Here is a 25,017-nt window from a genome sequence, read left to right on the forward strand (position 1 = left end):
GCCAGGAGCCAGGAGCTTCCTCCTGGTCTCCCATGCAGGTGCAGGGACCCAAGTCCTTAAGCCATCTTTTACTGCTTTCCCAGGCCGTAACAGAGAGCTAGATCAGAAAATGAGCAGCCAGGACCTGAACTGGCACCCATATAGGAAGCCAGCACTGCAGGCGGTGGCCCTACCTGTTACACCACAGCACCTGCCCCAATACACTCTTAACTCCTCTGTCAGGCTGCCTCCCTGAGCTCAGCCCCTGCTTGTCCTCCATTGTCTTTTCCCATCAACAGCACAGCACATTTGCTGATGGGGAAACAGTGGGACGGTCCATGCAGCCCCACCCCGGAGTCCTGCTTCACTTTGTAGGCTCCATTTCCTCATCCTTACCCACTTCCACACTTGCTCATCCCCTGACCCTAAGGAGTGCTTCCTGTTTTCTGTCACTGGGTGGTGGCTGTGGCAGGGCAGGAGGGCAGAGAAGGGCAGAGAAGAAAAATGAGGATTCCATTGCTCATGAACCTAGAAAACAATCATAACCGGGGTGGCGTTGTAGTGCAGCAGGTTAAGCTACCCCTTAGGACACCCACATCCTACATCTAGCATTTGAGTCCTAGATACTCCACATCCAATCCAGCTTCCTGCTAATATGCCTGGAAAGACAGAAGATGATGGCTCAAGTACTCAGATCCCTGATGCTCATATAGGAGACCTATCCAGGCTCCTGGCTTTAGCCTGGTCCAGCCCTGGATGTTGTATTCATTTGGGTGGGAGTGAACCAGCAGATGGAAGATGTTGATATCTTTCTCTTTCTCTCTCTCTCTCTCTTTCTCTCCCATGCCTTTCAAATAAATAAAGAAAAAAAAACCCATAACTAACCTCCCTCAGGGGGTTATTTTGCTAGTTATAGGAAACATGGTGACCAGCTGGTGCCTACAACCCTAGCCAATGTAGCATGAGGAACTGGGATACATGGAAAATAACACAGAGGGAGCCAGCACTGTGGCGCAGCAGGTTAAAGCCCCAGCCTGCATCCCATGTGGGCACTGGTTTAAGTCCTGGCTGCTCCTCTTCTGATCTAGCTCTCTGCTGTGGCCTGGGAAAGCACTGAAAGTTGGCCTAAGTCCTTAGGCCCCTGTACCCACATCGGAGACCCAGAAGAGGCTCCTAGCTCCTGGCTTTGGATCAGCTCAGCTCTGGATGTTGTGGCCATCTGGGGAGTGAACCAGCGGAATGGAAGCTCTCTCTCTGTCTCTGTCTCTGTCTCTGTAACTATCTCAAATAAATAAAATAATTCTTAAAAAAAAGAAAATAACATACGTATATCTGACAGGGTTTCAAAAGTTCATGGAAATATATATTACTGAAAGTGTAAATTATGAAAAAACATGCATGGATTTCAAAAAATTTTTTAAACCAAAACATGTTATGGAAATGCACAATATGAAAAAAGTGTATGTGGATTTCAAAACTTTTTGCACCAAAATGAACTTATTTAATTACCCTTTGTCCATGAACCTTTTGAAATCCTCTCCTATCAGTACCATGAAGGAATACAGAATGGAAGGTGTTGGGTGTGGCTGCCTTCAGAGGGTGTGGAAAGGGGAAAGAACTATAGGCTAAGGATCATAACACAGCATTCGTGCTCCCACAGCTCTCAATAGAGTTGGGGCTCAACCTAAGCACACTGCATTAACACCTGATGAACTGATTAGATAGAATTAGGGCATCTTCCAGGAGAATGATGCCAGCCAAGGATTCTGTATGCAACACAACCATATCATGAGCACAATATAATGATAGAGGAACCTAAGGAAAAAAACAAGTCACTAGACGTGGGATAAAGCTGATTTACTAAGAGGTTTCATGAAATAATATGTATTCCTAATAAAAAATAATATATCAGTTCAATTAAGAGAATAATCCTGAGACAAGGTTTTATAGCACGTCATAGTGGGGAGCTGGTACTCTGGGACTAGACAGCTAGGGAAATAATTACAGATTTCCTCAAACTTGCTGTGGGTGACCTTGAACAGGTTCCTGAAGTTCTCTGTGCCTTGATTTGCTTATCTGTAAAATGAGGATGGTCACAGAAGCAATCACACATGATTGTTATGAGGACTAAATGAGTTACTATTTATAAAGCACACAGAAGAGCATCTGGTATGTACGTGATGGATAAATTAGGAAAATAAATAATCAAAAGGCCTTTATAGTTTGTGTAATTATAAAATAGATTTTAAAATGTGTTAAAAAATAATTATTTACTGACCAAAAGTTCTTTTTGTTCCTTATCAGATGGTACAAAAAGGATCACACTTGGCCTTTTGTTATACCACATATGGTCCACAGACCAAAATGTGGAGGCTAATTTGGTCAAGATGAATAAAGTCTGCACAGGTGAAGGTATTTTTAAAGTAAACATTTTATTTATTTGTCTTTATATAAAATACCAAAAAACTTGAATGTATAAGAGTGAAATTGACATCTTATGATTTCATTATTGTTTATAGTCCTTGTCTATATACCTATGGAGCAGTGGTCTTTCTACTTTTTACTCATGGAACATTATGGTTAGTGCAATATTGAGCCTATAATTGCAAAGTTATCATAAAAATTAAAAGAAAAAAGAAAGGAAGGATGAGGGAAAGAATATCACTATGTTCTTAGATTCGTATTGATGAAATCTGCTCTCTTCATAGTAATAAAAAAGCATTTTAGATTAAACTAGAAAATATTTCAAATTTAGAAAATTATTGGGAGCTGGCACTGTGGCTCAGCGGGTTAACGCCCTGGCCTGAAGTGCCGGCATCACATATGGGCGCCGGTTCGAGACCTGGCTGCTTCACTTCCAATCCAGCTCTCTGCTATGGCCCGGGTAAGCAGTAGAAGATGGCCCAAGTCCTTGGGCCCCTGCACCCACACAGGAGACCCAGAAGAAGCTCCTGGCTTCTGGCTTTGGATCGGCGCAGCTCCAGCTGTTGCGGGCATCTGGGGAGTGAAGCATCGGATGGAAGACCTCTCTGTCTGTCTGCCTCTCCTCTCTCTGTGTAACTCTGACTTTCAAATAAATAAATAAATCTTTTAAAAAAAAAGAAAATTATTGGTGGGCACAGACAAAATTCTCATCTATGCTTGCTTAGGAGATCTACAGTTAATTTTGTGACATAATAAATTACCTTTCTCACATTAAATTTATTTTTCAAAAAAGATCAATTTCTTTATTTGAAAAGCAGAATGCTATGGAGGGAGGGAGAGACAGAAAAAGGGAGTTCTTTCATCTGCTGCTTCACTCCTCAAATGCCCACAATCACCAGAGTTAGGCCAGGCCGAAGCAAGGAGCCCAGAGCTTCATCCAGGTCTCCCACATGGGTGGCAGGGAGCCAGGTACTTGGACCATTATCTGTTGCCTTCCCAGGTGCATTAGTAGGGAGCTGGATTGGAAGCAGAATACCAGGACTTGACCAGCACTCCAATATGGGATGGAGATGGTGGCTTAAACTGCTGTGCCACAACGCCTGCCTCTTATTAAATTTCTAGCACTTTTCCAGAAACATTTTATAGCCTTCCTCTTCGACAAGAGCAGACTCCCAGTAGCTCACTTCTGCTCTCTGAACCTCAACTTCCTCTTCTGTAAAATGACAGGCAATGACAGCTATGGGAATACGAGCATGAAAGTGTTAAAATGAAAAAAAATTTAGACACCATTACAAGGAAGATAAAAGTCCCTGTGGGGCTAAGTCACAATTTAATAGACCAGGCTGAGCATTCAAGCAGGCAGAGGCGGCTGGAGCTCATGCACAGCAGAATAACAGGGATTAAAATGCCACACTTGAGGCGGAGGCCTGGCACCAGGGTCATTCCCTGAAGCCATAGGCTAAGGTGGTACCAGGATACCTATCAAGCTGCAAGGCCAGGGGCAGACATTTGGCACAGAAGTTAAGGTGCTGCTTGAGATACCCACATTCCTTCTCAGAGTGCTTGGGTCAAGTCTCAGCTCCACTTCTCATCCAGCTTCCTGGTAATGCACACTCCAGGAAGCAGCAGATGATGTCTCAAGTACCTGGGTCCCACCCACAAGGGAAACCCAGATGGAGTTCCTGGCTGGTGACTTTGGCCTAGCCCAGTCTTGGCTGCTGCGGGCATCTGCAGAGTGAATCAGTGAGTGAGTGAGTGTGTGTGTGTTGGCCTCTGTATCTATTTCTCTTTCTCTCTCTCTCCACCCACCTTTTGAATAAAATGAAAATTTTTTCACATAAGAAACAATATCTGGATGAAGCCTGTGAAGGTGCTCAGGGCTGTCTACTTAGGAAAGAAACAGAAAGCATATACAACATTGCAGCCTGGTCCTGGGTTAGCCACCACCTGGTGCCATTTGCAAGACCCTTTATATGCACATCACATGGCAATGCTATACCTCAAATAGAAGATTTTGCTCGAGACTGAAGACCATGGGTGTGGGGCTGAGGGATGTAGTTGGTAGAGACAGTCACTGTACTCCAGAAAAGGAGGAGCTCAGGGAACTGACAATAGATTTAGACCCCAACTCAAAATAAGTCTTCAAAACAAAATTCCAAAAGGCAGGGAAGAAAAAAACCTACCACTAAGAGGAACAGTCAAAAAACATAAAATAAATTCCCTCCTGACCAAAGTAGAAATTGAACAAGTTGAAAATCAGCATGTTTAGAATTCTCGGTTAAAATATGGAATGCATCTTAAAAAAAAGAACAGAGGAGTATGAAACAAAAATAGGGAAAAGTGAAATAACAGATTCATATAGAGAGAATAAATTATAAACTGTAGAATCAAAGAATACTGATAGAGGTTTCCTAAAAACTGAAAAAGTTCTAGGCTAGCCAAAGTTAGGCAATTATTAATTTAGAAGATAAGTATTTCACCCAGGACCATCCCAGAAAGATCACAACATAAGAATATCAAATACCCCTTACCAGAAATGAAAGCTATATTGACAGACATAGGGAATACAGCTAATTGAAGCTTGAGAAGAAAATAGAATAAATAGGTAAAGAGGCAGAACTCAGAGCTATGACTAACAGTGGTTTAAAATAAAAGACATTGGCTGGTGCCGTGGCTTACTTGCCTAATCCTCCGCCTGCGGCACCAGCACCCCAGGTTCTAGTCCCAGTTGGGGTGCTGGGTACTAGTCCTAGTTGCTCCTCTTCCAGTCCAGCTCTCTGTTGTGGCCCGGGAGGGCAGCAGAGAATGGCCCAAGTGCTTGGGCCCTGCACCTGCATGGGAGACTGGGAGGAAGCACCCAGCTCCTGGTTTCAGATCAGCGTAGCTCCGGCCGTAGCGGCCATTTGTGGGGTGAACCAACAGAAGGAAGACCTTTCTCTCTCTCTCACTATTTCTCAAATAAAAAAAAGTAGAGGTGGAAGTGTCACATTCACAACGCTGAGGGCAAAGAACCCTCAGTCTAAGATTCTGTGCACAGCAAAACTGCCATTTGAGAGTGACAGCAGGGGCTGGCATTGTGAAGCAGTACCAACATCCCATATGGGCAATGATTCAAGTCCCAACTGCTCCACTTCCAATCCAGCTCCCTGATAATGTGCCTGGGAAAGCAGCTGAGGAATGTGCAAGTGCTTGGGTCCCAGCACCCACATAAGACCCAGAGGAAGTTCCTGGAACTCAGTGGATCAAAGATCTCTCGATATCTTTCTCTCTTTCTCTCCTCCCCCCTTCTCTCTCTCCTTCTCCCTGTTTCTCCCTAATTCTGCTTTTCAAATAAATAAATCTTTTTTAAAAAAGAGAGCAATAGCAGTTCACTTTCTAGAGAAGATGGGTTTTTAAAACTGCCAGGTGACATACGTGATGTATTTATACAGCAAACTTTTTATTTGAACCTCACAAAATTGCTGAGATTACTACAACTATGTGATTATGCAATATTATATGTCTTATCACAATTTCTGAGAGCATGGTCCTACAAGTAGTTTCCAAAGGCCATTTTATTCTGAAAAAGTTTTGAATGAATTTTTTAATTCTAATTGCTTTTTCCATTTCCCCAATTCTTAATTGTAAGAGGAAATTTAAAAAAAAAACTACCTAATTTTACCAACAAAATAGCTATTTAAATTTCTACCAATTACTCAGCAGTCTACTATCAAATCCTTAAGTGTACCCAGTAGTCCTCTTTCCATTATATGATGTCCAGAGTTTTAGTTGTAGTTAAGCAGGGAGAAACAGGAAAATGAGTGAAGCCATCTTAACCCTCAATTGTGTTTTATGACACTTCATATTTACAATACAATTTTTCTTGAAAAGAGGAATACAACATAGAATGAGAGACCTTAGCACTAGAAGGCCCCATCTAGTTCAATCTTCTCATTTTATAGAAGAGGCAGCAGGTCTATGGGACTAATTTACTAAAAACCTTCCCACAAAGCCTTAGAGCAACAGAGCAGTGAGTCCAAGAAGACAACCACATACAGATACTTTCAAGTCACTACCTTCAGCATAGTGTCGAACAGCCTTTGGTGTGTTCTCTCATCATCATAGATAAAGGTAAATGCTTGGCTTACATCCTGTTTCCTTAATCACCAAAATACTCATTCACATTCTATGATCTGCAGCTAATCTATGGCATACACTGAGGAAAATGAAGGTGGTACCTCAGGTGATTGATACATGTTTGTAAATTCACTTGAGATTGAGTTTCCAATATATGCATGAATAGAATAGTACTCCCTGATACATACTAAATGTATATTTTGATAAATAAAATTTAGGATGTTACATATACCTTTCAAAAACGTCATAAATATACTTTATCAACACTGTACATTGAAGTGATTGAGTAACACCTGTGTGTGACATGAAGCGAACTGAATATATTACAGCAAAAGATCTCATGACATTTGATGTGTACCCATTAAGTTTTAATTTGATAAAAAAAGTCTTGAAATTTTAGAAGCACTGACATTCCCATGTGGTTTCTTGCTGTTTTCTAGATATCTGAAGGTTGCCAATCAGATAGTACCTCATTTTCCCCTCTAAAAGAATAGCTTTCATAGTGTGTTAAAAATGGATTCAGCATGCATGTTATACTTAAATCAAATTTACATTTTAAAAATGGATTAGATAACCCTTTAAGAGACTAATCACCAGGAAATTTCCAAAAACAGAGAGTTCAGACTTCACTGTAAAACTCCCAGAAGAAATTACGATTTTGCATAATCAACTATATATTAACTTGTGGAAAGAATACTTAAAATGGTAGGATATTAATTAAAAGGCCAAGATTCTTTTAAAAGCATAATGTCCAATATTTCATAAGTTCAGGGCCTACCAATTGTTGTTTGCATATAAGTAAGCTTCAGTCTTTCCTTCTAAATCAAGCAAAGGCAATATTTAATAAAAAGTTGTATCTAAGAAAAATAATAAAAAGTTCTATCTAAGAAATGTGGCTTTGAAAAAGAGTAGCATGCACAGCATACTCCCCTGGGTTCAGTATGGCTGGCGAGACCCAATTCGGGTCAGATGATGAAATCAGATGCCAATTAGCTGAGCAGGTTCCTTTAGAGACTGTCCACGATCACAGCCAGTCTCGCGCAACAGTACAAACAGGACCTGAGGCAGACAGGGACTATTCTTTCCAGTAGGACTTTCCCAGCATACCCCCTCATCTTGTTCATATCATTCATCGTAAGATGCCCAAGACTCCCAGACTATCTCTCCAGATCTAGGTTCTATCCCTACACGGTCTGTATCTATTCCCTAAGCTAACCTTTTCTCAGTCACTCCTCCCCAACTCAAGAACCCTTTCCATTGGGCCCTGTAAGAACGCATGGCATAGCAGAAACAAAAGCCCCTATATCATCACCCTCTTCTCTGAATATTCTTTCCTCTTGCCCTAACTTGGTGTTTCTCAACTCTGACTGTACTGCAGAATCACCTTGGGAGATTCTTAAAACTCCCAGCAGCCCAGCCTCATCACCCCATGTCAAAATTCCTAGGAGTGGGCCCCAGGCCTTGGCAGGTTCAAACCTCCCACAGAGGATCCCACTGTGTGGCCCACAGTGAAGACTACCTGGCTGAAAGAAACTCTGTTGTCCCCTCAAGGGCTGCTCCCCAGAGAGAGCTTCTCTTGTTGCAGGATGGGGAATGGGGTGGGGGTGGGGGGAGGCTATTGCTTTCCCACAGCTCTGGCCCCACTGGGACTAGAAGTAAAGAGCAGGATTGCTCCTCGTTGCCACCTCCAGAACATTTGATCTCTCTTCCCTAAAATCTGCCTTCCCAAGTCTCAGACAGTTCCTCAAACATAGCAGGAACTCTTGCATTTGTTATTTTCTGTACATTAAAGCTCTATGTCCCTAAGTCACTGAAAAAGAAAGATCCACTTGTTTCTTTAAAACTTATTTCATTGGTCACCTCATTCCTTCCATGAGCCTTTGTAGTCTCTCTAAGCTTAAAGGTATTAATCAAAGGCTTCTTTCACAGCACTTTCACCATACAGTGCCATTTTGGTACATATTGCATTGCCGAAGAGGAGCACTTGCTGTTACAAGGTGAAAATTCGTGGTATAAACAGTAAAATTCTGAGTATATTAGTCAACAGGTAGCCCCAATTCATCAAATGTGATATTCATATAAAATTTAAAAGATAAAACTTTATATCTCCCAAAATCATTTTCTCATTTAAAGATATCACAACTGCTAAAAGAAATGTGGCATGAGATACATGCTATTAAAGAGATTTCACTGCTGATGTAGCAAGCAGTCCCTTAGCAGAGAACTGAGCTGCAGATTAAGTATAAGTGGCATGTTATTCAGTGCATATTCACACAGACAGTGAGATAATAAGCTTAACTCTCAGTTTAACACTGATCCAGATAAAACAGTTTACTCTCATTGCTTTTTGGTTATGTATGCTATGAATTAGTCTTTTTTGGCTTTTCGGGTTTTTTTTTAATGTCACCAGCTCAGAGGAGCTGAGCCAGAAGACTACGTCCTGGTCTCTACTCTTTCTACAGGAAGACGTGAAACACAAATCACTTGATTCTTTTTTTTTTTTTTTTTTTCGACAGGCAGAATGGATAGTGAGAGAGAGAGAGACAGAGAGAAAGGTCTTCCTTTTTCCCGTTGGTTCACCCTCCAATGGCCACCGCGGCCGGCGCTTCACGCTGATCCGAAGCCAGGATCCAGGTGCTTCTCCTGGTCTCCCATGGGGTGCAGGGCCCAAGCACTTGGGCCATCCTCCACTGCCTTCCCGGGCCATAGCAGAGAGCTGGCCTGGAAGAGGGGCAACCGGGATAGAACCCGGCACCCCAACCGGGACTAGAACCCGGTGTGCCAGCGCCACAAGGCGGAGGATTAGCCTAGTAAGCCATGGCGCCGGCAAAACACAAATCACTTGATTCTTTATATATTCAATTAGTCCTTTATCTTACTTATAGTATGAACAATAGAATGATCTGTTTCTTTGAATTTATTCCTTTTCCGAACTCTGGGGCCCCGCTTGTATAACTTGATCCAGATGTTCACATCACAGTGAAGCTTGGTGTAAAGTAGAAGCCAGCTAAACTGCACTTTCTGCTGAAAAACTATTCTTCATCTCTCTCACTTGATAGAATTAGATATACCTTTGGTAGATATAGAAACTACAAACACATACACAAATGCCTGAGTATATATACTTATGTTTGTACACATATTTGCAAGTATACTCATTTTTTTTATATACTCATAAACTGGAAACATATAACTGGATTAGCCACATAGTTTTAAAAATAGAGTTCCTTTGTAGGGAACAAAACATTTTCTTATTTATTACAGGCTAGTCTTGCCACCTATTGACTTAAATAACACAAAATTTTTAATCCAAAAATAATCTAACAGCTTTATTTTTTTAAAGATGTACTTATTTATTTGAAACGCAAAGTTACAGAGAGAGAGAGACAGAGAGAGAGAGAAAGAGACGTTCCATCTACTTATTCACTCCCCCAAATGGTGGCAACAACCGGGGCTGGACCAGGGTGAAGTCAGGAGCCAGAAGCTTTATCCAGGTCTGCCACGTGAGTGCAGCAGCTCAACCCATTGTGCCACAACACTGGCCCCTAAATTTAAGCTTTTTGATCTCTTTCAGAGCTACCAGCAAATACCATAATTTTAATTACAACAGGCTTCCTGGTTTCCCCCCTAGGTCTCCTGGAAATGGTAATACAGTTGAAGCCCCTTCAAAAAAATCTCTGTAGGTCTAAATACACGTGAGTACTTTAAAAAGTTCATGGAAACCTGGAATTAAAAGATAAGCTTATTTTAGCACAAAACCAATTTGAAACCCATGCATAATTTTTCCAAAAATATACATTTCCATGTATGCATGGATTTTGAAAATGCTTCACACCAAAAAAACTTACCTTTTAGTTCTGTGTCCACGAACTTTTTAAAGTACCCCCAGATTTTCAAAATCAGGTCGATGATCTATGTGGAGCAAAGAACATTCAACAGGTGTGTGACAGTGCAAAAAAAAGAATCCATGGTGTTGAAGTTCTCTGGAAAGAAACTTCCTATGAGGTAGTAAACGTCATGTGACAGTGTGCAAGAAGGAAGGAAACAGGACAAAGAGAAAGCATGGAGAAGCCAATAATCCCAAGCTCATGTGCAGTACACCATCATTTTTCATCTCTTCTAGGGAAAACTATTAGAATAACATATGAAATTGAACTTTAATCAAATCACGTAACACACACAGATAGAGTGACTGATGAGAAAGGTGTGGAAGTGCTCACAGCAATACCTTAAGGCTGGTATATAACAGTGCTTCTTAACCACTGAACCCTGGGGATATTAATAGGTATTTCATATATGAAGAAACGAATGTTCGCATGAGCAAGGATATTGTCAGCTTTAACAAAATTGACCAGCTTTCTTTACTATAGGGCTTCAAAGCCTTCAATAGGCTCCTACACACCATCCATCTCCCAGAAGAGGTGCAGGGGCAGCAGCCTGCAAAGCCCTATTAATTTCTACCAGATACTGTTTCATCACAAGTAGTTTAGCAAAGACTAGAATATAAAGTTTGTCCCATACAGCACATCAGTGAGATGCTCCTAGAGTTAGTATCAGGAATTTGACATGGCACAAAGACTAAATACAACCATGCGCTTACTACTCAGACTCCATATATTAAATAGATGTGGATCCCACCTACAGAAGATGAAAGTAGAAAACTGGGAAGATATTTTCTGCCTCCAATTCTTACACACCTGTTCCTGCAGTATGAAATCTCCATAGCTAGGCAGCTGAGCTGGAGGCCTGGGCTGAGTGCCAGGCTCACTGTTTACACTGTGATGGGAAATCTGGTAGACAAAGAAGCAGACTCATTCATTAACAGTGACTTGAGAATTTCCAGTCCCCCTGTCAGGTCCTAGGTCACTAAGCCCCAAAGCAGGCAGGAAGCCCACCTCCAGCAGCTCTGATGTGGACTGCTGATAGTAGCAGCACATTTCATGACCAGGAAGGAACTATTGTCATGTGTGCAGCGGGAGAACGATAAGGAGGTTGGTTAGAAAAGCACTTTCACACAGGTCCTTCCCACATTCATCTAGGTGGCTCCCAAGCCCCAGGATTGACATAAGCAGCTGGCAGATAAGCACCTCCAGAATGCCTGCTAATTTTGTTGTGAGGAAGTCCAGGTTTGTGGTTGGAGCAAAGCAAAAGCCTCATCTCATCTAGATCTTCCTTAGTCAGAGGTAAAAGCCTCATTTGCAAGCGCAGTGGGTCTTCTGTCTTGTTGCATATGTAGACTCTGGACCCAGTGGTGCAAAGAGGAGGGGCCTTTAGGAGACAGATGTCAGTCTGAGAGCTGATTCCAGTACCTACTAGCTATACCACCTTGCAAGACTTGCCTAATCCCCCGTATGCTACCATTTCCTCATGTATTTAAAAAAAAGGATAATATTAGCATCTGCTGCTTCCTAAAGTTTCTGTGAAGACTGAATAATGCCTTGAAAGCACTTAGCACAATGCCTGGTCTACCACGGATGTTTAATAAACACAGTCAATAATTTGAACAAGCAGAAATTATACCCAAGTAAAGGTTTAAGGTGGAACTAGAGTTTGGCATTAGATATACAGCAAGTACTCAATAAATACTTGTTAAATGCTCAAGCAACATCTCTTAAAACCAATGGTGGGTGTTGGAAAAAGAGTTCTCACTCTTCTACATATGGGTCAGGGGAACTGGGCTGTTTCCTACCCTTCAACACTAAAAGCAAGAAGCCAACCCTTAGTGGAATTTGCATCTCAAAGTTGAGTGGATGCTAAGAACTAGCCAATTTTCTGAAAGACAAGCAAATCTGAAAAAGAGGGATTGCAGTGACTCGATGAGTCCTGCGATGCACCCTCTGGAAAGGTGTAAGTGCTGTGAACCTCCCAGAGCCGAGAAGAAAACACCAGATTGCCCACGAAGCAGTCTCCTAATATTGTCAGCCAAATGGCAGAAAGGGTCTTTAAAGATGGGAAGTCTCTTCATCAACAAGTGACGAAAAGGAGGATCTGTAGTACCAGAAACCACACCATGGACTTGGCTGCCTGCTTCTTATTTTCAACTCCACGAAAAATGCTGACGAAGAAAGCCGTAGTAGCACATGTAAACAAGGCAGACTTAATTTACAGGTGAAACAGATTTGGATGACACTGTCTTCCTCTTGCTGCTTCAGCATATTTTTCTGAGAGAAAATAATAGTAATGAAAGCACACTGAACCCAAACCACAAGCAATTGTCCCCTGTTGATGACCATTTAGTTTTTGTTTACTTTGAATGAACACTGATCCTAATGGAATGATGAAAATATAATCACCCAGAATGCACACACTAACAGAAAAACCATATTCTCACCCCCAGTTACAGAGGTGTCCTTTCTTCTACTGCTCTCCCCATATGAAAACCACACGCAACCCCTCAACAGTCAAGAGTGAACCAATACATGTTTGGTGGCTTATCAAGGAAACTCCCTCTTACACATGAGGCTGGGATCTAGCTGGATGAAAAGAAACTGAAGCACTCTGCTCTCTTCGTGCACATACGATCTTGGGAATTGGATGGGCCAATTCCGTGGCAATCAACCGTTGCATAACACAGTAGCAAGACAATTTCCCTACTACTACCCCATTTAGATAAATCAAATGTGTCTCCTACCTGTGATGGATAAGGTCTCGGTGGGAGTGCAGGTGGTGGGGGTAACAATCCTGACTTAGTAGCTGAAAAGGAAAACACAAAGTGTTAAAGACTACACCCAATAAAGACAAAAGAGAAGCCTCTTGTGCTTGTTACCTAGGAGTAGTGATGGCATTTGCATTTAACATGTTTTCACTTTTTAAATCCTCTGAATGCTTAATTTTAAAAGAGAACACTTATTCTCATTCCATTCTCATTTTCTCCCTACCCCAAATTCACCATTTACATAGGTTGTTATAATTAAGACAGTGTAAAGCAATAAGGAAAAAAAAAACTTTTTATCAATAGAAAGCAGCCCTGCATGGGGAAAATGGTCAATTTCTCATTATTCTGATGCTATTTAGTTTCAAATCATACAGGCCAAAAGTCAGAAAGGGTCTTCTGTTTTTCTCATATTTCTCCCTAGCTCTAAAGCACTTACAAAGCTCATTAGCCCAGTTATTGGGCTGTGGAAACTAAAGGAGCTGGAACCCAAAGGAGGCAGTACTTCAGCTCAGGGGGTGGTCCTGTGAATCGTCTGACAGCGGCAGGAAAAGCTGAAAGTGGTGGACTGAAATGATATTTGGGGAATCTTCACAGACTTCAAAATTCCTCTCTCCTCAAATTCATATTCTCAGAGATTACTAAATCTATTTCTAAAAGGATCTGGCCACATTTGAAGGGTCTTCTGAAAGAAGGTTTCAGTCTAATTTTTCAAGGTTTTGTAAGATACAGAGAATATCTGAGTTAAGCGAAGAACATTTGAATTACAATTTAGCAGTGAAATAAACAACTGCTATGAAATTATAAATAAAGTTCATAAGCACACACCAGAAATAAGTCTAGCATCAGATACTGGTAAGTTAAATCACATTCATTACAAATTCCTTAGAAAAACACTACAGCCTGTAACTATATGTAGGGTTTTTGTTATTTTTTTGTTTGTTTTGTTTTGCACATTTGTAATACACATGCTAATATCTGGACAATTTTCTATGCTCTAAAAATATAGGTATAGCAACGTACTGAGAACATGAAAGCTTTTGCAAATCATCTTTGAGTTGCCCGGTTGGACCAGACAAGCTAGAAGATGGAATTTGGTGCTGTCTACAAATGTAACTCAGAGTAATGTCATAGAGATTTGCAAGAATATGGTACAAGTATGTGAGCTCATCTATGATCTCTCTCAATCTGTCTTTCATTAAAATTTATGAAACACATCAGTAGGTTAAAACACCAGAAGTGGTGAGACCGTGAACATCCCTCAATAACAAAGTATGCAGCAGGAGAGAATGCCAAAACCCTTCAGGAATTATCAGCTGCAGGGCTCCTGCTCTATAGGTCCTCAGAGATTGTGCCTTGAAATTGCAAGTTATTTTTAAAAACATAAAGAAGCAAATAAATGAACAAAACCTGTGCATGCTTCCAAAAATAAAGTCAAACAACTACCCCAGAATACAGTGTGTGTTAAAACAACCCTTCATTAACAAAACAGAACTGCCCAAGAAGTGATAACCATTTCACTAACTTGACTTCTGCTTCTGGTCAACAAGACAAAGACCAAATTTACTCGCTCATTTGAAGCACCCAAAAACAAACAGAAAAATCATATGAAACCACAGTTTCGAAGACATCAGAACAAAACAGATACAACAACAGTAAAGACAGTAAAAATCAGGTAACAAAAGCCAATGCACTGTGACTTACTGTGCCTGCTCCACTACTTTGAGAGTTACCAGAAACAGGACTTAGATCCAGATTTGGATTGGAGCAAATTTTTTTTTTGACTATTACTTAACACTTAAAAAGACAAAAGTCTTATTTTTCTAAAATATAATGTGTGGGTCAGTTTCTGAAAACAGTTTTGCCAAAAATTATATCACCTACAACAACACTTATTGGATTCATGAGTAATTGCAGATGCTAGCAAGGATGTGGACAAAGGGGAACACTTATACACTGTTGGTGGGAATGTAAATCAGTGCAGTCACCGTGGAAAATAGTGTGGAGATTTCTTTAAAAATTAGAAATATCCTGCTATATGATCCAGCAATCCCATGACTGGGTATACACCAAAATGCTGGAACACAATGAATCAGCGATACCCGTACTGCCATGTTGATAGCAGCACTGGTCACAATAGCCAAAATTTGCAATCAACCAGGGTGTCCATCATCAGATGAATGGATAAAGAAAATGTGGTATGTAAACACAATGAAGTATTATTCAACTATAAAAAAATGAAATTCCATCATTTGCAGCAAAATGGATGCAACTGGAGGAAATCACTTTGAGTGAAATAAGCTGGACCCAGAAAGACAAATACCACACATTAAAAAACAAACAAAAAAGAAATATCTGTATATCAGTATTGCTGCAAATATAGTCTTGTAAAACTTTGTTTTATATTTTTGTCAAACCAATGGATAGGAATGTCATACTGCAACAGTTTTAATGATCTGTGATTACTTTAAAATTTACTTTGTATCAGCAGACTCTTAGAATGGTAGATGTCCTAAATAGCACTCTGGCCTCAGAATCAGCCCTTAAGGCATTCGGATCTGGCTGAAGAACCCATGAGAGTATTTTAGGCATGGAAAGCCAAGACACTCTGGAAAAAAAAAAAAAGAGGACCTAAAGGAAAGATCTCTGCGAGTGAGATCCCAGTGGAAAGAACAGGGCCATCAAAGAAGGAGGTACCTTTCTCTGAAGAGAGGAGAGAACTTCCACTTTGACTATGACCCTATCGGAATAAGATCAAAGTCAGCGAACTCTAAAGGCTTCCATAGCCTTGGCAACTCATGACTAGAGCCTAGGGAGATTACTGACGCCATAAACAAGAGTGTCAAATTGTTAAGTCAACAACAGGAGTCCCTGTGTACTTACTCCTCATGTGGGATCTGTCCTTAATGTGTTGTCCAATGTGAAGTAATGCTATAACTAGTACTGAAACAGTATTTTTATACCTTGTGTTTCTGTGTGGGTGCAAACTGATGAAATCTTTACTTAGTATATACTGAATCGATCTTCTGTATATAAAGATAATTGAAAATGAAAAAAAAACTTGGTGTTAAATTGGTAATTGCATAGAAAATTAATCAATTCTTAAAAAAAATATCATGTAGGATCTCTGTCCTTAATGTGCTGTACATTGTGATTTAATGTTATAACTAGTACTCCAACAGTATTTTTCACTTGGTGTTGCTATGTGAGGGCAAACTGTTGAAATCTTTACTTAATATATACTAAACTGATCTTCTGTATGTAAAGAGAATTGAAAATGAATCTTGATGTGAATGGAAGGGGAGAGGGAGTGGGAGAGGGGAGGGTTGCAGATGAGAGGAAAGTGGGGGGGGGGACCCATTGCAATCCATAAGCTGTACTTTGGAAATTTATATTCATTAAATAAAAGTTTAAAAAAAATTACTGTGTATGGGTGAAATGGTCATTTTTCCATTAAAATATTATTTGTAGTCATCATCTATATTCCCAATTAACTAGGGTCTTTACCTTTTCATTTGTTAAATATCTTATTCTGTGAGTATTAAGTCTTTTTACTGTGATGTGATTTTAAAATGTTATCTCAAAAACTAAAAAAGAGAGAGAGAAGAGGGTGAAGGGAGGGGGAAATGAGGAAAAGAGAAAAGGAATAGCAGTATGTTCTTGGAATTGTATCTACAAATCACACTGAATCTGTTAAAAACTAAAAAGAAAAAAAAAAGAAAGAGGGACAAATTGAGACCATTTAAATGGAATCCTGCCTCAGTTTCTCATAATTAAGCCTTAAGCAACAAAACAGCATCACATACATGTGTCCACTGTCCATTCTGAATTTTATTTTAAGAGGTGATACTGGTTATTCTCCATTAAACTCTAAGAAGATTTGGGGGAGGGGGGCTCCTAAATTATCAAAAATATTAACAGCACCTTTATTTCCTCTTTTCAATACTTTACCACTTTTTTCTTATATACCTAGCTGGAACATCTCCTGCAAAGTTGAATTTAACTGTAATAAATGGTATATTTGTACAATTGATCACACTGATAGGTCTAAGAGTCAAAGGGATCACACAAACAAGACTAGTGTCTGCTAATACTAACTGATAGAATCAAAAGGGGAGAGAACGATCCAACATGGGAAGCGGGATATACAGCAGACTCATAGAATGGCAGATGTCCTAGATAGCACTCTGGCCTCAGAATCAGCCCTTAAGGCATTCGGCTGAAGAGCCCATGAGAGTATTTTAGGCATGGAAAGCCAAGACACTCTGGAAAAAAAAAAGAGGACCTAAATGAAAGATCTCTGCGAGTGAGATCCCAGTAGAAAGAACAGGGCCATCAAAGAAGGAGGTACCTTTCTCTGAAGGGAGGAGAGAACTTCCACTTTGACTATGATCCTGTCGGAATAAGATCAAAGTCGGTGAACTCAAAAGACTTCCATAGCCTTGGCAACTCATGACGAGAGCCTAGGGAGATTACTGATGCCATAAACAAGAGTGTCAAATTGTTAAGTCAACAACAGGAGTCACTGTGTACTTACTCCTCATGTAGAATCTCTGTCCTTAATTTGTTATCCAATGTGAAGTAATGCTATAACTAGTACTGAAACAGTATTTTACACTTTATGTTCTGTGTGGGTGCAAACCAATGAAATCTTTACTTAGTATATACTAAATCAATCTTCTGTATATAAAGATAATCGAAAATGAATCTTTATGTGAATGGAATGGGAGAGGGAGCAGGAGATGGGGGGTGCAGGTGGGAGGGAAGTTATGGGGGGGAAGCCATTATAATCCATAAACTGTACTTTGGAAATTTATATTTACTAAATAAAAGTTTAAAAAAAATAAATGGTATATTTGTTCTCTCTCAACTCAAAGGGAAACATCCAGTAGTTCATCAAAAATTATGATTTTTTATAGGTTTGTTGTAAACATCTTTTAATATGTTATGAAAATTATCATCATTGGGACCGGTGCTATGTTATAATGGGTAAAGCTACTGTTTTCAGTCCTGGCATCCCATATGGGCACTGGTTCAAGTCCCAGCTGCTCTACTTCCAATCCAGCTCTCTGCTATGGCCTGAGAAAGCAGTAGAAGATGGCCCAAGTCCTTAGGCCCCTGCACCCACGTGGGAGACCTGGAAGAAGTTCCTGGTTCCTGGCTTTGGATCAGTGCAGCTCTGGCCGTTGCAGCTAATTGGGGAGTGAACCAATGGATGGAAGACCTCCCTCTCCCTCTCTCCCTCTCTCCCTCTCTCTCTCCCTCCCTCCCTCCCTCCCTCTCTGCCTCTCCTTCTCTCTGTGTAACTCTGCCTTTCAAATAAATAAATCAATCTTTAAAAAAAAAAGAAAATTATCACCTATTCTTATTTTGGGATTTTTTTTTTCCAGGATAATTTGTGTTGAAATTTTAACCAAAGCTACAACTCCATCCATTGAAATGATGGGATAATTTTTTTCCTGAGAGTTTGTTAATGTGATAAATTACATTACAGATTTCTAATACTAACACATTCTTGCAGACCTAGGATTATTTCAAGTTAGTCAGGTTTTCATATCTGCTAGATTTAGTTGGCTAATACTTTGTTTAGGATTTTTGCAACCATATTCATGAGGGACACAAGTGATTTTCCTTTCTCATATGATCCTCTTATGCTTGTTTTTGGAAGAGGGTCTGTAAGGTTGGAAATTTTCTTTCCTTGGATAGCACGTAAAAACTTTCCAATAAAGCCATCTGGGCCTGGAGCTTTTCACCAAGATTTTTGATTACTTACTTCGTGTTTTTAACTGTTATAGGACTATTCAGACTTTCTAATTCTTAAATCAGTTGTGATAAATGGTTTTTCCCTAGACATTTGTTTATTTTTTCTAAATTTTCAAATTTATTGGCATATGGGTCTTCATACTCCCCTTTTACTATCATCTAAATGACTGTAGGTATAATTATCTATTTCCATTCATCATACTATTTGTATCATCGTTCTAGTTTTCTTTCATTAATCTTACCTGACATCTGTCAATTTTATTAATCTTTTCAAATAGCCACCTTCTAACTTTTTGAACCTCCACATTATATTCTTACTCTCTGCTTCATTAATATCTGCTTATCTCCTTTCATTTACTTTCTTTGGGCTTGTTTATTTTTTTTAACTTAAATTGGCTAAGTATCTCATTAACTTCTGGATTCTCTTCTCCACTTATTAAACATGTAGGGATATAAATTATATACCAAGTACTTCTTAAGTAAAATTTCATGGATTTATACATACAGTACTGTCATTTAGTGCTAAAACTTATTCATTTCCATTACAATTTTTTGCTATGGTATTTTCTCTCTAAAATGTGTCCTTTACAATTTCCTTTATTGAGAACCTATTAGTAGCAAATAGTTTATTTCACTGAAAAATCCATTTTTCTCTCACTCTTGAGATATTATTTCTTTTGAGTACAGAATTCTAAATTGGGGGCCTGCACTGTGGCATATGTTAAGCTTCCACCTGCAGTGCCTGCATCCCATATGGGTACCAGTTCAAGTCCTGGCTGCTCCACTTCTGATCCCCTCCCTGCTAATGCACCTGGGATAGCAGTGGAAGATGACCCAAGTACTGCAACCACATGGCAGACCCGAAGAAGCTCCTGGCTCCTGTCTGGTCCAGCCCCAGCTGTTGCAGCCATTTGGGGAGTGAACCAGCAGGCAGAAGATGGATCTCCCCTCTTCCGCGCCTCCTTCTCTCTTATCTCTGCCCTCCAAATAATTTTTTTAAAAAAATAATATTTTGGGGAAAAAATTCTAAATTGATATAGCTCTTTCGTCCAACACATTAACGATAACATTTCACTGGATTTGGCTTCCATTATCAGTGATGAGAAGTCAGTTCTCAGTCAAATCCTTGCTCACTGTTAGGTAGTCTATTCTCCCTGGTTGCATTTGATGTTCCCTTTGGTTTTGATACTCTGAAATATCAAACTTTACCCTGTGTATGAACATACCTCTTCATCTTCTTTTTATTACTTACTTCAGTTCCACTGGAATTTCTAAGCTACGTGATTCTTTGAATATTATCTTTCCACCATTTTTCTCACACTCTTTGAGGAGCTCTTTATCTAGTTGTGATAGATAATTTTAAAGATTTATTGTCCAACTAACCAATTCCATCTTTAGCTGTACTTGATGTCCTGTTAATCCAGTCTCCAAGTTTCAGTTATAAAACTTGTTTTCTAGAACTTCTATTTGCCTTAAAAAAACAGCTTTTTTTACTTTTACAGTTTCTTGGCTACTTATTCATCTCATATTCTTTCAACATATTAAACATATGTATGTAATTCCAGTATCTGAGGGCTTTGTGTTTCTTACTATCTGTTGCCTCTACTGGCTCTTGCTCATTGTATTTCATTTCCTAATGTGTTTGACAACTTTTGACTCTGAACTCAAATTCTTCAAAACTTGACCTACAGAAATTACTTTGAAGCCTGGGAGAAAAAGTGCCTTCTCACTCTAATGCTTCTGCCAAAGACTTGAAGGTATTAACAACATGGGACTACTTTTTACCAAAATCTTGGATTGATATTATATAGAATTTCTAGTTTCTACTATCTGGCCGATTTTGGTAAATGCCCTATACTAAGACTTTTGACTATAGAAAGCAGTTGGAATATATGTAACTAATCTAATTCTTAACTCAGTGAGGGGAATTGTTTAAATTTGGAACTGAGAAAATAGATGAGTGACTGACAGCTGACTGAGCAGGTCTGAGGAAGCAGTTATCTGTACCACATAAGTCCCCCAGTTCTCTGGAATTGACAGCATCAAGCTCCTCTGGACTTAGTGGTAAAATGAGGAAAGCAATAAAATGTAAAGAAATTAACTAGATCTTATGATGCTCTGTGGTCACTTCTGCCTGTAGTAGCCATGTTCTCTCCTCCCTTCACCTGATATCTCATAATACAGGAAGTGATCAACAAACATTTATTTAAAATATCATAAGATCTAAGATTATTGGATTGAAGCTGTTTGGGAGCAATGAGACCCTGGATTTTCATGCTGCATTCTGCACAGTTTTACATGTTTCCTCCTCCAGCACAAGGCTAGATATGTTTTTCTTTTCCAGGGAGGTAGCCACACCCAGGTTAAGGTATGGGGATCAGACAGAAAACAGGGAGATTTGGTAAATGTATGCACTCTGGATACTGAAACTCTTCTTGCCCTCTTCCCTTCTGCTCCCAGACTGCTCCATCCAGAAATTGGAAGAATGTGCTCCAGGTAATCAGACTAGTCAGGAAGAGAGATCTAAAGATAGTGACATCAAGCGATCACAAGATGGATTAGCCAGACCATTCCAACATGAAGTCCACATTTGGCAAATCTCATCCACTTGTTCTTATTTCCAATTAGCCTTTTATCTATCATTTTAAAATACAAACAGATGATTAAGTATTACCAGACACCTGCATGAAATGTTCTAACCTAAGATAGAGAATAATAAAAACAGAAAAATAAGCTCAAAGAAACAGACTAGGCCTCTATTAGTTGAAAACTTTAAAAAGTATATTATTAATATACTTTTATATATAGTATATAATAAAAATTATATTAATACATAATTAATATATATTATTAACATCACCAGAACAGTTATTCAGGTAATTCTAGAAATATTTAAACATTTACTATGTGCCATGCACTGCTTGAGGTATTGTGAAAATATTAACAGGAAAAAAAAATCAGGGAAAAAGCTCCACGCGTATGAAGCTTATAGTCTCCTGAGCAGACGACGAGGTGGAGGTGAGAGATGAAATGTTGCAGTCCTTAGGGAAAGTCTCAGTAAGAGATAAGAGATGTTACTTGCAAAGATGAGATAAAGAAATGCTATTGAATAAAGAACATTCAGAATGAGAAAGAGCACTTGGAAATGTAAAAATATGATAGCAGAAAGAGAAATTTCAAAAGAAATGTCCAAGGATAACATGAGGAAATCTTCATACAGGAGAATAATATCCACATAAAAGTTTCTCAAAGAGAAACAGAAAATAGCAGAAAGAAATCAATTAAATGGTTCAATAAAATTTCCCAGAAGTGAAGAATACGAGTGTCTAAGTTAAAAGGGTCCATTCAGTATCCAGGACAATGGGAGAAAACAAAGCCATGACAATATACATAATCGTGAAATGTCAAAATACTGGAGAAGATTTTCCAAGCTTTCAGCAGAGCTTGGGGAGTGGAGAGAGCAGACCTCACACAAAGGAATGGGAGTCTAAATGTTATTTGACTTCTGAATTTATCATTGGAAGCTAGTGAGCAATAGCATCAAAATTCTTAAGAAAAAGTATTACCAACCAGCAATCATATACCCATAGTAGCAGCCTACATGAGGGTTGCGGGTGGGAGGGAAGTTATGGGGGGGGGAGCCATTGTAATCCATAAGCTGTACCCTGGAAATTTATATTCATTAAATAAAAGTTAAAAAAAACAATTAAAGATATTTTTAGACATTTGGTATCTCCATCTGGCTCTGTGCAGCCTTTCCATGGAAGCTAGTAAAGGATGTACTTCACCAAAACAGCAGAGTAAACCAAGCAAGAGAAAGACATAGGATAAAAGAAATCCAGCACTGGAGAAAGAAGGGAATATTCGGATGGCAGTGTAGGAAAATCTTATGACAAAAATGATATACCAGGCACTGAAGACAGTGATTCTTCAAGAAGGTAAAACTGACAGAATTACTTGTTATATCAGGATTTCATAAGAAGAACTCTAGAAAACTGAGAACGTATATAGTTGAATCAGGGGCAAATATACTGAAAAGAAATAAGATGATTATTCACTCCAAGGCAAATTAAAAACGTTTCCAAGGAATAAAAGTAATTAATTTACCATATCACTTGTCCACTGATTACAGCATGGAGCCCTAAACCATCCCTTCTATCATATCAGGGGATCAGCTGTGATTATTCACTTTTTCAGATTCTTCCCTCTCTTTCCAGAAGTTATTTCTACTGACTTACATGGCTTTTGCAGGGAAGCAGACAGGGTTGAGAGTATGCCTAAAGCCTCAAGTTTTTCCTCAAGTGCCACTCTTTAGAAGAAAATGGGTTTATTCACTGGTGCTAAGGTCTTATTCATCAAGACTTCTCATGGAGTTAAAAATGAGAATCAGGCAGCAGATCTGCGGAGTATGGTATATGGTGCTACAGATCCTTCTTTGTTTGGTTGCTGCTGGAAAACCTCCTTGTGCTTGAGATTCTCTGTTCATTTCCTTTAACAGTAGGAGATACTAATCTACCTTCATTCTACCAATTTAATGTATAATTTATGTTTTGGTCTTTGACAGCATTCATATATATTTACATTTAGTATATGCCCATATAGTAGTTCAATAGTATTTTCAGCACATTCCTGTCTTAAAGATGCATTCAAATATTTCATCCAGTATGTTTGAATCAATCAATATAAAACAAAAAGCACTTTCACAAAAGTGAAAATGAAAAATATTTTGAATAATCTAATGTACACTTGCAAAAGATGACAATGTATATATGAATAGTAACATTTGCTTTGCCAAAAGGGAAAAAGAAAGTAAGCAGAGAAGGGAGAATACTTTTTCTACATAAGATCTACCATATTCATAAAGCAATTGCAGATTTGTTTCTGACAACTTAGAGTTAATAAGGTGTGACACCAGAAATCATCAAGGTTTTGTCAAATCAAATTGTTATAAGTACAATCAGAGGACAAAAAATAAATAGGCGAAACCTAAAGCCCAGATTTAAAAGTTCAGGTAGGGGCCAGCACTGTGGCTTCATAGGCTAGGCCTCCACCTGCGGTGCTGGCATCCCATATGGGTGCCAGTTTATGTCCCAGCTGCTCTACTTCCAATCCAGCCCTCTGCTATGGCCTGGGAAAGCAGTAGAAGATGGCCCAAGTGCTTGGGCCCCTGCACCACTGTGGTAGACCTGAAAGAAGCTCCTGGATCCTGGCTTCAGATTGACCCAGCTCAAGCTGTTGTGGAGTGAACAACATTTGGGAAGTGAACCAGTGAATGGAAAACCTTTCTTTCTGTCTTTCCCTGTCTGTCTGTAACTCTACCTCTCAGAAAGATAAATAAAATCTTTTAAAAACAAAAAAATAAAAATACAGGAAAAGGAGCCAGCATTGTAGTGTAGCAAGTTAAGCAGCCACTGCGATGCCAGCATCCAAGTCGCTGCTGCTCCACTTCCAATCCAGCTCCCTGCTTTAAGATTTAATGATTTACTTATTTACTTGAAAGGCAGAGAGAGAATCTTCCATCGCTGGTTTACTCCCCAAATGCCTGTAATGTCTGAGGCTGGGCCAGGCAAAAGCTAGGAGCCAGAAGCTTCTTCCAGGTCTCCCACGTGGGTGCAGGGGCCAAAATATTTTTGGTCATCATCTGCTGCTTTCCTAGGCACATTAGCAGGGAGCTGAATCAGAAGCAAAGCAGCAGGGACTCAAACTGGTGCCCATATAGGATGTTGATACTGCAGGTGGAGGCTTAGCCTTCTATGCCACAGCATCGGCCTCTGAGCTCCCTGTTAATGTGCCTAAGAAAACAGCAGGAAATGGCCCAAGTACTTGGACCCCTGTCACCTACATGGGAGCCTGGGATGAAGTTCTAGTCTCCTGGCTTTGGACTGGCCCTGCCCTGGCTATTGTGACCATTTGGAGGAATGAATCAGTAGATGGAAGATATTCATTCATTCATTCATTCTCTCTCTCTCTCTTTCTAACTCTGCATTTCAAATAAATAAATAAGTCTAAAAGTTCAGGAAAAGAAACTACCATTTAATCCCAAATTCAAATGACACTCTAATTCCCATTATTTAAAACCATTT

The 25,017-nt window shown here is 39.6% G+C and overlaps 1 protein-coding gene across 6 annotated transcripts in view; it reads right to left on the minus strand.

Moving 5' to 3' along the window:
• The window catches only part of REPS2 (RALBP1 associated Eps domain containing 2), a 258,360-nt gene that overhangs the window by 47,097 nt on the left and 186,246 nt on the right, over positions 1–25,017 (minus strand). For all 6 annotated transcript variants that reach the window (XM_062183462.1, XM_062183461.1, XM_062183458.1 and 3 more), the window contains one exon: positions 13,151–13,212. In XM_062183462.1, coding sequence (XP_062039446.1) covers positions 13,151–13,212 — 62 coding nt within the window. The remainder of the gene's footprint in view (positions 1–13,150; positions 13,213–25,017) is intronic.

The sequence above is a fragment of the Lepus europaeus genome, chromosome X (genome assembly GCF_033115175.1).
Source record: "Lepus europaeus isolate LE1 chromosome X, mLepTim1.pri, whole genome shotgun sequence".
Lineage (NCBI taxonomy): Eukaryota > Metazoa > Chordata > Mammalia > Lagomorpha > Leporidae > Lepus > Lepus europaeus.